We start from the raw sequence: 14,163 nt of genomic DNA, 5'->3' as shown, positions 1-14,163 counted from the left end.
CATAACATTTATTTGATAAACAATTAATTTTTAATTAAATTCAGATATAATCATATTTTACTATGAATCTTATAGTTCTCCTCCAATCCTCCTCTATCTTAGTTCTCCCAGCCACTCCTTTAGGCTTATCAGCCCATCGTGCAAGAAGACGATCTTTCTTTTCCCTGGTGAGCCAAAAATAATTACTTAAAGACCTAATAAATTAAAACCAATGCTACTGACCTTAAGTAAAACGAAGTTAAAAACATCGGAACCTCTACTCATTTCGGCCATTGTAATTGTCTCACACAATTATATACTTTACTGTCATATAAATAAAGAACTGAATAGCATATGTTTCTGGTTGAGCGGGCCGTCACACTGGGTGCACCTGTAAGCTATACAAAAGCAATTAGAGGGTATGTGTGTTGCGGTCTGCAAAGGAAGTTGGTAAGCCATACGTATTGATAGATACCAATCAGTCGATATTTAGATTTTAACGTTGAATTGTTGGGTTATTCTAAAATAATTACCAACATTCGTATAGTCCTGTCTGGTGTGTTTTAACAGTAACTTGTCTATGGTTGGTACAAAACGTGGGCATAGCGAAGTTTTAATTTTGACACAGATCTGGTAAATGACGTTATGCGGCCTATTGAATTTATATACCTATAACATTTTTCTCTTTAATTATTGTTATATTTGTGTGTGTTTTTTTGTAATAAATGATGTGTCTATGTCTAAGTCTATCAGATGCCTGTCTAAGATGTGCCTATTAGCCGCTTAATTGATCCTTGCATCTTTATAATTTGTCACATACACAAATATTCTTAATATAAAATTGCACAATACAAGTTTTCCAATTTGCTTAAAATCATACAAAGTGGATGATGATGATAGGTTAGGTTAGGCAGGAAAGCTCATACGGACAGGCTGTTACCGTATCCTGCCTCCGGCGTTTGTTGGTGGCGCAGTGGGGTTTAGTGGATATACACAGTAGCGAGTCCCTTCACCACCAGGCAACCGTGCCGCGGGAATGCATTATCCCACTTGTAGTTATCTTAGTGAACTAATATTCCCCATGACCCTTAAGTTAAGATCCATTTATCAGGCGCTTTTAATTATCAAAAAACCACATTCGGTCAGTGCGCAGTGGTGCGTCACAATCGGCTTCCGATCATCGCTTCTCTATCGCACACGTCTGTATCGATGTGCCTGTCTCGCTTTAGGGGTACAGTAATTACTAATTAGCTCATGTGAGAGGTTTTGTTTAGCGACATGTGTCTGATGGCTCCTTTAATTATCGATTTTATCGAAGTTTTAACGATTTTTTGGAGTCGTTGCGTTATAATTCTTTACAACGATAAGAAAACGTATATCTAATATTTGTGTATGACAATTAAAAAGTCTTTAATAAAAAAAGATGCCCAATACTGCCAGTTTGTGTCTGAACTGGTGCATAAAGAACCAATCGCAGATAGGGCATTGAAATCTTTCAATTAATACCAGGGACCAGTTAGCGAAACGTGGAACGGCCTCCACTAGATTGACAGGTGGAGGAGTTGGATGTCAAGGAATCGGCTGTACTGGCAATTTAGAGAATAGACCTGTGTTCAGTGGATGTAGACAGGCTAAAAAAATGGCATACCATGGCATGTTTTACAGATATGCAATAATGACCGTTATTCCAGCCCTGACGAAAAGATTAAATGAATTAGCGACAACTAACTACAACAGCCTTTTTAGTTCTGGGCCTCAGATTTCTCTATCTGTTTGTTGATAGATTTCTATCAATCTATAAACAAGTAGATCAGCTTCCAGTAAACTCACGTCGACTTACACCCGGCAAAATGTCCTCACGATTTTTCAGAATTAGTTTTTTTTTAAAGTTCACTGGTGCACGGGGAATCAAACCTACGACCTCAGAGATGAGAGTCGCGCCAAAGCCGAACTTCTCTCACCGTCGGTATAGTACAAGGAAACGCACTTAATGCAAAATAGATGCACAAATAAACCATAAATAACAATCATGCAAATAACCCATCAAGAGCCAAAATGAAACCCATAAAATCGGCCTCGTCACAATACTTATTCAAAATCTCCGGCACTTACGCCCGAATTGGCTTAGCGGCATTTAATGAGCTATTGAAAAATGATAGCAAAAATAAATCCGCGCTAAAAATTAACATAAGCTATTGAGGGTTAAGTGATTCCCATACGAAATCTGACACGCGATTTACGGCTTTCGGAACATGGTTAAGTTGAACAATTGTAAGCTGCCAATGTGATTTCGAAGTTAATATAACATATTTTGAAGATATACTTCTTTTGGCGCGTTGGAGAGAAATGATGAATTTTTACAATGCGCGCGCACACCTAAATTCGACATCGTAAAGTTAGGTCTAGGTGGCATGGAAATCGATAACAATGTTCAAGTTGTATATTCTAGTATTTTTATATTTAGAACACGTGTTTCGTAACAGTACAATTAAACAGTGTGAATAAATAAATTTTGGTGTTTTTAAATCAATTTCATATACGATGGTGACAGTATTTACTAATTATTTATTTATATAAAATATTTTTATTAATTTTAATATTTATCGTTAATCACTACTGCATTTAAGTTATTTTTTCCTACGCCAAAGAAATATAACTTCTAACGCGTGTACATAAGTACACACACTCTTTTTTTTAGGTTTGCACCTGGTAGATAAGGGTGACCCCAGATCTGGTACTTTTACCATCAAGTATCGTAATACAGTCAGAAAATGCTGCCAGCGTTAAAGGTTCCACCACCACAGAGACCAATTTTTTTTTAAATTGTTTCACACGCTGTTTAATTGTTTATTAATCTTTAATGTATAGGTAATATTCAACGTGTTCGATATTTGTAAATATGTGAGGAACATGTATTACTGACAATATAATAATAGACCTGTATAGTAGTTTCATTCTAGGAGTACATATTGTCTTCACATAATTTAACTTGTATACAAATATTGTGAATTCTGTATGAAAAGAGTAAGTGTGGAGTTTCTTGCCCATTCTCCACGCGAAACTCTTTTGGAAGGGGCTACTGGAATCATCTTTATATTTTATTTAACGTTAAAAAGTGCCATTTTAGGTGGAATTGGAATAAATGATTTGATTTTTGATGAAGAAAATTTTGAATAATTTCATAAACGATTAGTATATTTGATTAAAATGTTCTTTAACTATAAGTTTCTGTAAGACTTGAATCCCTCAAAATTACGAATGTTTGATTCGTTAGCATGAGCATTATGTTCGTTAACCCATAAATGGCGTATGCAAATTTAGTTTGGGGTGCATCAATATGCCGATGACAGATGCACAGATATTTTTAAAAACATCGTATCATGTTTCAGATAAAATTTTCAAATGTTTTAAAAAGTTTCTGCTTCTTTTGTATTTACGACTATTTACAGGGGATTATATAAATAATAATAATAAACTAAAAATTACTTACAAACATAAAATTTATATCCAGATTATAAAAAAATGCTTCAGTTTGTGACTATCATCCCTGGGGTCGTAGGTTCGATTCCCGGCTGTACACCAATTCCTTCCAGTGTTGTCAGCAACAGTTAGCAAAGGTCTCAAAAATATTGGTTGACGTAGTAACCAAATAAGAAAATCAAAGACCCCCCCTCCCCCCTACACGCCCTCACGGAACATTTGAAATACTGATTTAGCTTTAACGGTGAGGTATTAAAAGAGTTTAGGGCCGTTAACTGTCAAAACATTATATTTGTATAACATTTAGTTAAATTCTAACAATCGATCAATTAAATAAAAATAAATAAAATAAATAAAATAGCCTTTATTGCTGAACTTATTTTTACAGTAATTTTTCTTACAAATACGTTTATAACTTTTAACAGTTTCTTTTCTTTTCATAAATCAGGTATCGGTAAACGGTCGTTTCTACATTTCAGCTTGTCTTTCGACATAGGCCTCCTCTAAAGATTTCCACTCTGTTCTATTTTTCGCTATGCGCGTCCATATTGGGCCCGCCACTTTTTTGATGTCGTCCTCCCATCTTCTAGTCTGTCTGCCTCTGTTTCTTTTACTATCTCGTGGTTGCCATTCAGTTATTATTCTCGTCCATTTCTCCTTCTTCTCTCTTATCATATGCCCAGCCCACCTCCACTTTAAGCACGTTCTAAGAGATCGACAGTTAATAGTTGCTATGTGGATGTCATTTACTTTGTTTTTCATGTTAGTGTTATTTTTTTCCTTTAGAGGGTCGTGGTCATTTTTCCCCACGATGACCAGTCGGCTTGGGGAAGTATTTTGTTTTGTTATTTTATGTTGGTTCATGTTGTTGAGCTGTTTATTTTTCCGTTTACCGACAGTTAATTGTTATTCTTTGTTAGTTGTTGTCTTAGCGGGAAGAGACGAAAGAGAATTAGCTCTAATCCTCATTACGTCGAAAGCATTTGGTCTATTGTTAATCGGCGGCATTAGAGTTTGTTGTTTCCTTGGTTGAGCATTGTTTTGTGGGGATGATGATGTTTCTCTTTTGCGCTTTTCCTTATTTATGTTAGTATTTTTTCCTTTTACTACTAGTTTGTCAAATTTCAGGTACGCGATATTTCCCTTTTCTCTCTCCTCTTTTAGCTGCGCCTGCAACGTTTTCCTTTTCTCTATTACTTCCTTTGTGTAGTCTTCTGTAACATATACATTTTTGAAGTTTTTCTTCTTTCCCATAACTTCATTCTTCTTCCATTCGCTCGTAAAGGAAATCAGAATTGGTCTTGGTTTTCCAGAAGACTTTCCCTTTCCTAGACGATATATTTTGTTTATCTCATGTTCTTGTAATTGTATGTCAAGGTCAGTTTTGAAAATATGTATTGTATTTTGTATTAATTCTTGTGTAGACCTTTCGCCTTCATTTACTCCAAACATTATCAAATTGTTTTGCTTCTTTCCTCTTTTTAAACTTTCTACTTCCTTTTCGAGATTTTCTACTTTTATTTTTAAGTTTCTATTTTCTGTTATAATAGGTTGAAGTTTTTCGTCTAATCTCTCCATTATATTATTTGTTATCGAATCTTTCAATTCTATTGTTTGGTTCAAGATTTCATTCTTCATTTTATCAAACAATAGTTGAAACTGATCCTCCATTCTTGTAAACTAAATCTGCGTGTTATGGAACGTAATTAGTGGTAGTTTTTATTTACTTGCTCTGGCAACACTAGTTAGCTGTTACTGTGACAAGTGTCAATGTCATTGCTCTTTTGTCTATGCTCAATATGATTGGTGGATTTCTAACCTCTAATTATCACTTTTTGGAGATACTTTTGTTGAAATTCAAGAACTTACGTGATATTGTGTGAAATCGGTAGTTCCACTACACGGACGACACTTCAATTTGTGTTTTGTGACGTCGCAGTCTCAAGAACAGTGTACGAAATTATTTTTTAGCACTCAATAATACGGAGCTACACAATTACGATGCTTACAGTATGACAGCCCTTTTCGTTGATCAATCGATCAATTAAATGCCCACAAATATCATTAAAGAGAAATTATAACTGAATTTCGTTTCTTTAAGGCTATGCCACTATGGAGACGGCTTAGTTGAGCTTTTGAATGGTTTGAACTTTTTGGACATTCACCAATCCTTCATGTCTTAATAACATTAAAATCTTGCTGATTTTAATAGAAACTTATCAAATCCTATACATATAACAATGCCTAAAGCAGGTCTAAAGCAAAAGTCTTATCCGAATTAATAATATCCGATCTGGTACCGATATGTTAATATGACACTGCCTCAACAAACTAATCTCATAATAGTTATAGGGACCAGAGGCTGTTTCAGCGTAGAGGAATCAGTCAGTAGTCCTGGAATGAGTGGCTTTCCATTAAACATAAATCCAGCAGTGAAGTCCCCAGCTCTGAGCGACTGGAAGGGGCTAGGCTGGCGTCATTATCCAGGACTTGATGCACAACGGACCAAATGAGCGTCTAACTGAAACTGAGTCCACACAGTTCTGAAACACGTTCTGAAGACACAAGATTTGGCCTGTAATAAAACGTTAATAAAGCGTAATAGTAAAAAATCACATATGTATATATATATATATGTCGTTCCACAACAGATATTTTCTTAATTTTTGCCGCGCACCATTACCATGTGAGCTGCCCACTGAAGTATTTCCGAACCAATGTGACTTTAGGCTCCATAAAAAGTGTTCTAATTCTTATGAGGTCATACAAAAAAAGAATTCTAGTTAGTTAGTAGTTTATTTCATCAAGAAACTGTCTCCAGTATCTCGAGCCAGTAGTGATTACCGACAGGTGCGTTCTCGCTTCATTAAACATGTGACCTCCTTCCAAGTCGGTTAGCGGACACGCGTCACAGACCGCGCTAAGTGACTCAGCTGTTCCGTGGTGATACCGGGTGCTAAGGGACTAACAAAACTTTAAATATTCTAAAATATAATTTTAATTGTGTAAGACGTTTATATTTCCAATACTTTTCCCAGAGCAATCTATTTACGTAAGTAGTATAGAAAAGAGCAGTGTTTGCCTGGTGGCATCATCGACCTCTCATTGAGGTCGTAAGTTCGATCCACGGCTGTACATATATCGCATCTATATATGCGCATTTAACATTTGCTCGAACGATGAAGGAAAACATCGTAAGACCATGTTGTTTTAGAACTAAAAAGTCGACTGCGTGTAAATCATTATATATAAAGAAAAAGACATCTGAGGGCCATTTTATCTTTTCACCTTCCGTAACTACCCCGTTACAATTTTAAAATGCGAATCGAATTCAAAAAATGAATCTGGAAACGGATTTAAAATTAGATTAATGATATGTCACAATCGATGAAATCATCTATATTAATTATACGCTTCGATTGCGAATCGATTAATAACATCTTTGCTTTTATTGTTCATCAGCTGTTCATATTCAGTTAAAAATGGAATAAAAAATTCGTTCGAATGATAAATACGCACATAGACAGTCTATTGGTCGCACAGTAAAGCCACTAGGCCAACACTACTCTTGCGTATACAAAACAGTCAATCAAATAAAATGCCTATACTTAAAAAATATTACTTTTGTAAATTAATATTTTAATTATTATTAAAATATTAATTTACAAGCTTAATTCTTCCATAGCAGCAAGTACTAAAGTGCAGACACGCCACCAAAATACAACTCGACTTTTCAAATATCGAATAACAAAAATTATTCAATCTCAAATGTCAGGATGTTCGAACTCTTTTTACGTTCGAATTTAAAAAAAACACCCATCGAAAGTGGAGCAATGCCATCAATTAGAGTAACTCAATACGGTGTCACATTAAAATGACGAGCACTAATGGATATCCGAATTTGAATTTCAAATATCGAACGTCAGTTCCGCTAGTGGCTATACAGTATAGAAATGTGGCCAGCGGGAAAAAATAATTACATGGGGTACGACTAATATAATATTTTTAACCCATTACAAAAGTATCACTTCTAGAAGTCTTTATTCTAGAACTTCTAATTTACTAACTAGATAGTAGCCTGCTGACAGTAGTGTAAACTCTGGTCTGTGCCTATATATTTTTGAAAAATGAACACAAAACCAACGCAGAGGAGAATTTACTTACAAAATCGAGAATTCTTAATAAATAATATTCAAATAGCTCGATTCTATTAATATCATACAATTTATTCAACAAGCGTATGATAACACAAAAAAGTAAGTTGCCGCCCACGGACGGACATACAAACTGATCTCATTACTAACAATGCACCATATATTATGTCATTTCCGGTGAATCGAATCGATTCTCTCTCTCCAACTAGCGTGTAACCTATCACCGATCTCTTTTTAGCCTCAGCATCATTAGGTGATGTTGCCATTTTTTTAGACTTCAATTCTATGGGCTAAATCTCATGTTTGACCAATTATTATTATTATTGAAATTAAAATGTGTGATTTATTTTTTATTTTTATTTAACAGTGTTAAGTGAAAGTGGAAGATATTACCCGAAGTCCCGCAAGTGCGTTGCCGGTTTTTAAATTTTACAATAGTTAAGATTTTTTTTTTTCGAAAAACTGTAGCAACCGACAAAATTAATAAATCCTCTTAGAGTATCGGGAATGATGATGATATGTCAAATACATTGATTTTGACATACCGTCATACATAACTATACTCCTAACATACCTACCTATAACATAAATATTTTACGACCTAAAACTATATTAAAAAAGTATTTCTCTTCAATTGATTATTCAACTTGACGTAATTAAATCGACCTTACTATAATGCAGCTCCCAGCTATCTCTCCACAAAGCATCTTAAAACTCTTTTATCATTTATACAATAAGAAATCCTTTTATATTAAACAGCAAACATCCGTAAAACACAAACTGACACGGGTCCCATATTTTAACAATGCGCTTTTCATATGCAAATTGTCAAAAAATTGACATAAGCAACAAAGATGGATGATTGGATCGTATTCAACCATTGATCCACATTTGCCCGATTGCATTGTTCCATTTTTAAATAAATATGAGCGAATAATATTCGATTTTTGAAATTTGTTTATTTATTTTAAAATTATATTTGTATAAAGAGGTAACTTAAAATAGTTTTTATTTGTGACCTATATAAATGTGTAATTCATTAATAAGTTACATAAGTTACTGACGACGAAAATACAGCTAATAGAATAAAGAGCATTAAAATTCAATATTAAAAAAATGGTTTTCGCAAAAATAGCAATTGATCTGCATTTTTTTTCATATCCTGTCATATTTTTTACAAACCATTGATTTATTCGAGCGCCCGGACGTTGATCAAACACTGACAATGGCTTCAGTCATTAGTGGATTTGAATAATAAAAAAATAAACTAAGGGGAGATCTTGTTCGCTCTTGCATAAGTAATTATAACAATTATTCTTTGATAGATTATAAATTATTTTTGACACTGCTCGCAGCTTGTTTATTTGCGTTCGATTTAAAAAAAAAATAAAGATTATAATCATGGATAAATTCTTTTTCTATATTCGTTATAATCATTTTGTTTTGAAATTCAAATGTATACAGATATGTGTTCTAAATTTAAATTCGATGGGAGATAAAAAATATGACAGATAGCGAAAGTTTGGAGTGTTAAAAAACATAAAAAGTTATCAGCTGTTGCAACATCCTTTGACACCAGCTGTCTTGTACTTGTATTGTATTTCAATTGTACTTTCGATTACTAATATAAATATTATAAGTAGACAACCCTATGGTCGCGGGTTAGTACACTCTTCAAAATTTCTAAGAAATATTTAAAGCCAAGACCATCTATAGTATTATAAAAGTATTGTATTTGATAGTATCGTATTATCAGGCTCACGATAATCAACTATTTGCATAAATAGAAAAATCAGGAAATTATTTTACAGGGAGTCAAACCCCAAATATATACAAGACATACGTACCACTTAAGCATGGAGGTGGTTCGACAAAGGAATGATATGCGTTTGTGTGAGTGAGTGGGAGTGTAAAACCAAAATGTATAAAATTATAATGAACGAAATAATGGGTCATTGCAGAGTGCAAGAACACTGCGCCCGCATCATCTAATTCTAATTGTTTTACCACAGATATAAAATATATAAAGAGTTTAATTTATCGGTTCTCATATGAGAGTAACGGTTATTGGAAAAAAAATATTTTAAATTTAAAATTAATTTTAAGCGAATATTTGTCTCAAATAGAAAAGTCATAATAACATTAAAATCTAAACTGTAACATAACGTCAACTATCATTCTTTTTTGGCAAAGATAATTACAAAAGCTGGTTAAGCCTTTACCAATATAAAATAAAATATAAAAAAACGACATTACAGGATGTTCTTTAACTAATTTAAATTTGGAATTTTATGTTTGGTCTGTGTCGTGTCTATGGTATCACTAACTCTACATTTATGATCATTCACACTGCAACTGTAAGTGCCTAATGATGTATTAATTAATAAGACCGATTGTGGTGAAACAATGGAACATGTGGGCATTATTCAAAAATCGAACACTCGTCGCCAAATATATTCTAAGATCTGAAATCGTAGACATGTTTCAATATTGTATTATACATTTTAGATAAAAATATATTTAACCCAACTACATCACCTAATACATAAAAATATATCTAATAACTAACCTTAAAATTTAATTATTAAAAAATATTATTAAAAGGAGTCCCTTTAGGCAAGGTTCCGAAGATACTAGCAGCGTTGCCCCTTTGAATAGCTAGACTAATTCTTTGTGCGAGGTAGCTGCCAGCTCTTCGATCTCCTGTGATGTCGACTAACCTTTTTGATAATTCCTTAAAAAGCTTTAATGCGCTAGGACCCCACGGACCAAGGGTCTCGACACCGAATGGGATTATAGTTAAATGTCAAACATCAACATAGCGTACTAATTTAAAAATGGAAGATCGCGGACAATAGCGTATAATTTTTGAACATCTGAAGGATATGACGTCATCATACTGATTTGTAGTTTTGTAAAACCCGCTTCAAAAAGAAGATTTTCAAGTTAGATTTTCTTGTTATAGAAAGTGTTTTTCTATAACAGGAGGCACGTCATACCACCACCACCATAGACTCTCACATTGCCAGAAGGTTCACTTTTGCGTTGCCAGCCTTTTTTATTAAAATATGTATTATATAGTGCAAACGGGCAGGAGGTTCACCTGATGTTATATGATACCACCGCCCATGGACACTCACATTGCCAGAAAGCGTGTGCGTTGCCGGCCTTTCTTATTGTTATATAATACAAAAATACAAGTAAAACGGGCATTACGCTCACCTGATGTTAAGTGTTACCACCGCCCAAGGACAGTAACATTACTAGTCCTCGCGAGTGCGTTGCTGGCCTATTAAGAATTGTTTTTTTAATTTACATTACCAAAGAGAAAGCTAGGATATTAGATATTTTAAAGAATTGAAATCTTTATCTTAGACATAACGACATCTGTTCTACTCCCTTCGATTTTAAGAAAGGGTTGGGGTTAACTTATATGGACATAACTTTATTATTAAATAAGTTTAATAATAAAGTTATGTCTAGTGGCTGCAGCGTGCGGCTCATCCCTGAGGCCGTAGGTTCAATCCCTGACCACCGATAGAATTTTATATGCGAATTTAACATTCGAAAAATATTGCTAACTTGCCTTAAATCCAAAACTCTAAATGACGTGAAGGCACAGATGGCTGATCATCTATCTGTGTATTATCTATGAAATTTAATGATCATGTAAGATTCGTCATATCATTACGAGTCTACGGAAAATCGGTTTCCTCACGATGCCTTCGTTCGAGAACGCACATAGAGAGAAACTCTATTGGTGTTCGGGGAATCGAACCTGTACCCTGACGGGTGAGATTCGCACACTGAATCCACTAGACCCACACTGCAGTGTGTAATTGTTAATCTAAAACACCATCTTTACTAACACTTTAACACATTGAAGTTTTCTTTTCTCGGATCCGAGTGGAGTAGGGTCATGGTAGCTATGCCGCCTAAACGGAGGCAACGTCCCGTTCATTCTTTTAAACCATTGCCATCCCTAGCTCTCGGATCCGAGTATTCAGCACCCTATATGCCGAGCACTCGAATTCGAAAAATGTTTATTTTATTTTTATAATGTACATACATATTTTCAAACATTCATAATCACTTAATCAAAATTTGCCATAAAAGTTTTGGTTTCCGGCTATCTGTATCCATTATTTAAGATTTCAATGTGTTAATGTCCAAATATATTTTAATATATTGTGCAATGGGCGGAGTTATCTCTTGCTTTACCCGCAAAAATTTTCCAAAATATAGGACTATCCATACAACTCCATCAGAGAAAGAAATTCAAAAAACATCCCTTCTTATGCAAATACTGAATTTCACGTCCGATTTCACCCCGTCGCGTCGCGTTATTAATTATTAATTTTCCAATGATTTATTAGCTCAAGTTATGAAAAATTCTATCAAAGTTAATTTGAAATAAAAACGTTCATTTAAAGGGTTTTTTGCTTCTTTCAATAGAATTAATTAGACGCAAAAGAATTCTTTAACATCATTTTTCATTTGAATACTCACTGGATATTAGTGTATTGTGATTCTACGACACACAAATATACACTTTTTCCAATATTCATAAACTACTTACTATAATTAAAAATTGAAATCTAGATTATTACATTTAAAGAAAACACTTTTTTACCGGATTGAATAGATGTATAATTGTAAAGTTATAATTATTTAAACATAAATTTTAAATTTATCCGACGTTTTGCGTGCTCACAGCGTTCCACGCACGCTGTGATTTTACAGTTAAAAGTGTTTTTATTAAAAGCTTAACATAGCTTATATATAATACTTATAATATATAACAATATATAATACAAATTTAATTAACCCGTCTTCAAGGGATCATGTCTAGCGACCGCAGATGGCCCCAAAATAGTTGAAATATTCACGGAGAGAAAAGAGTATGTGGCGAAAAACAACCTGCACTGTCTTGGAAATGGAAGCTGTTATGTCCAAAGCTAGGCTTCAAAGCCACGAGGACATTTATGAGGGGGCATATGGGCACTCCTAAATGAAGGCTGATGGCAATTCGAAGTGATCCAGGGTCCAAAAAGCATTATACCCTGCCACCAACCTTGTGCGGGCTGTCATTGAGAAAATTACATAAATAAAAAAATTGTACACAGAATATAAAAAGTAATTTATTACACAGAATATTTAAAAAATTCACGAATTGTATCTCCAAGGAGATTTAATTATTTAGAATACGCTCTATATCGGTATATGGCAAATATGTTTTCTATTAATGTATGTATTATACTGAATTACGCCACTTTGTACACAGACAACGTCTCGGCAACTGCCTTTGGGGATGGTCGGAAGAGCACTTTATCCTTTCTTCACAAACAATTCGATCTGGTTGACGATAAATGGACGAGCAAAGCACAGGTGGCGTATAATCTTCTGGACTACATTTAAAATATTCATGTAGTAATGTTACAGCTTCATTTAAATGTTAAAATAAAATTTGGGTACAAATTGATATAAAAAAAAGAACCGATAATGAACTGTGAACGAGCGTTCACACAATCCCTTGTGTAATGGATGCTAAGAGCATGCTATCTACTGTGCACTAAATACTTATTTAACGATATTTATAAATGGAATAAAATATGAATTAAACGAAATTCAAAAATAGAATGAATGTTATTTTAACTATATTTAAAAATGTAACAATTAAAATTATATTTTAACGATTTTCAAAAATGGAATACAATATTGATTGAATGATATTTAAAAATCGAATAAAATATTAACGATAAACATGGAATAAAATGATGATTTCCTGACATTTAACATGTAATTAATAGTTTTAAATGCTTTTATTATGAAATTTCGAAGAATCTTTGACGCATACGACACACGCATAAAGATACAACTTTATACCTTATGTCTGCAATTTAGAGGTGTTTAGTAGCTGTTAAAGCAATAAAAATACATTAAGAAACACGACCACTTAATAAAGCCGTTAAGCTTCATTAATTATTAATGTTTTACTATGTTTACGTGTCGGTTGTCTTTGATCTCGCTATATATTTTAATGTATAAAAATTGCGGACGAAATCAGAAGTATTTTAAAAATCTTTAACCCGTAGCAACTTATTAAGCTTTAAATATATGAGATAATCGGATTTTAAAATTCGTTTATTGAATTATCAATCGATCAATAATTAAACGTTATTTTTAGTTATTGTTTCACTTGCGGTGTGTCTTGGCTTTGTATGGCATATTTAAATATTCATATCGGCCTGTATTATTCAGATAATTTGCATTCTTATGGTGCTAGAATCAAAATCAATCAAAATTTGGAATGTTTTGGAGCCTATTCGTAACAAATATTAGTACACGACACAAATGATATTGGATTGTTCATCGATTCTGTGACGTTCTTTTTAGTATTAAAAAAACTATTTTCTCTTAATTCTAAATTACTCTAAAATATTATAATAGTATTATAAAAATATAGGTTTTCAAAAATATGTATTATTTTTTCTAATCTCCTCAAATCAAACTGTATGAAAATATGTTTTGCTATTAGTGGCGCCATCTC

At 33.5% G+C, this 14,163-nt stretch overlaps 1 protein-coding gene across 1 annotated transcript; it reads right to left on the bottom strand.

Moving 5' to 3' along the window:
- Positions 1-4,167: 4,167 nt before the first annotated feature.
- Positions 4,168-5,474, bottom strand: LOC123689759. The gene has a single exon (XM_045631198.1). The coding sequence runs from the start codon at positions 5,128-5,130 to the stop codon at positions 4,366-4,368; it is 765 nt and encodes a 254-aa protein (XP_045487154.1). The 5' UTR covers positions 5,131-5,474; the 3' UTR covers positions 4,168-4,365.
- Between the last annotated feature and the right edge of the window lie 8,689 nt (positions 5,475-14,163).

The sequence above is a fragment of the Pieris rapae genome, chromosome 14 (assembly GCF_905147795.1).
Source record: "Pieris rapae chromosome 14, ilPieRapa1.1, whole genome shotgun sequence".
In the NCBI taxonomy this organism is placed as follows: Eukaryota; Metazoa; Arthropoda; class Insecta; order Lepidoptera; family Pieridae; genus Pieris; species Pieris rapae.
The sequence above is the reverse complement of the archived record's forward strand: the minus strand, read 5'-3'. Positions and strand labels throughout refer to the sequence as shown.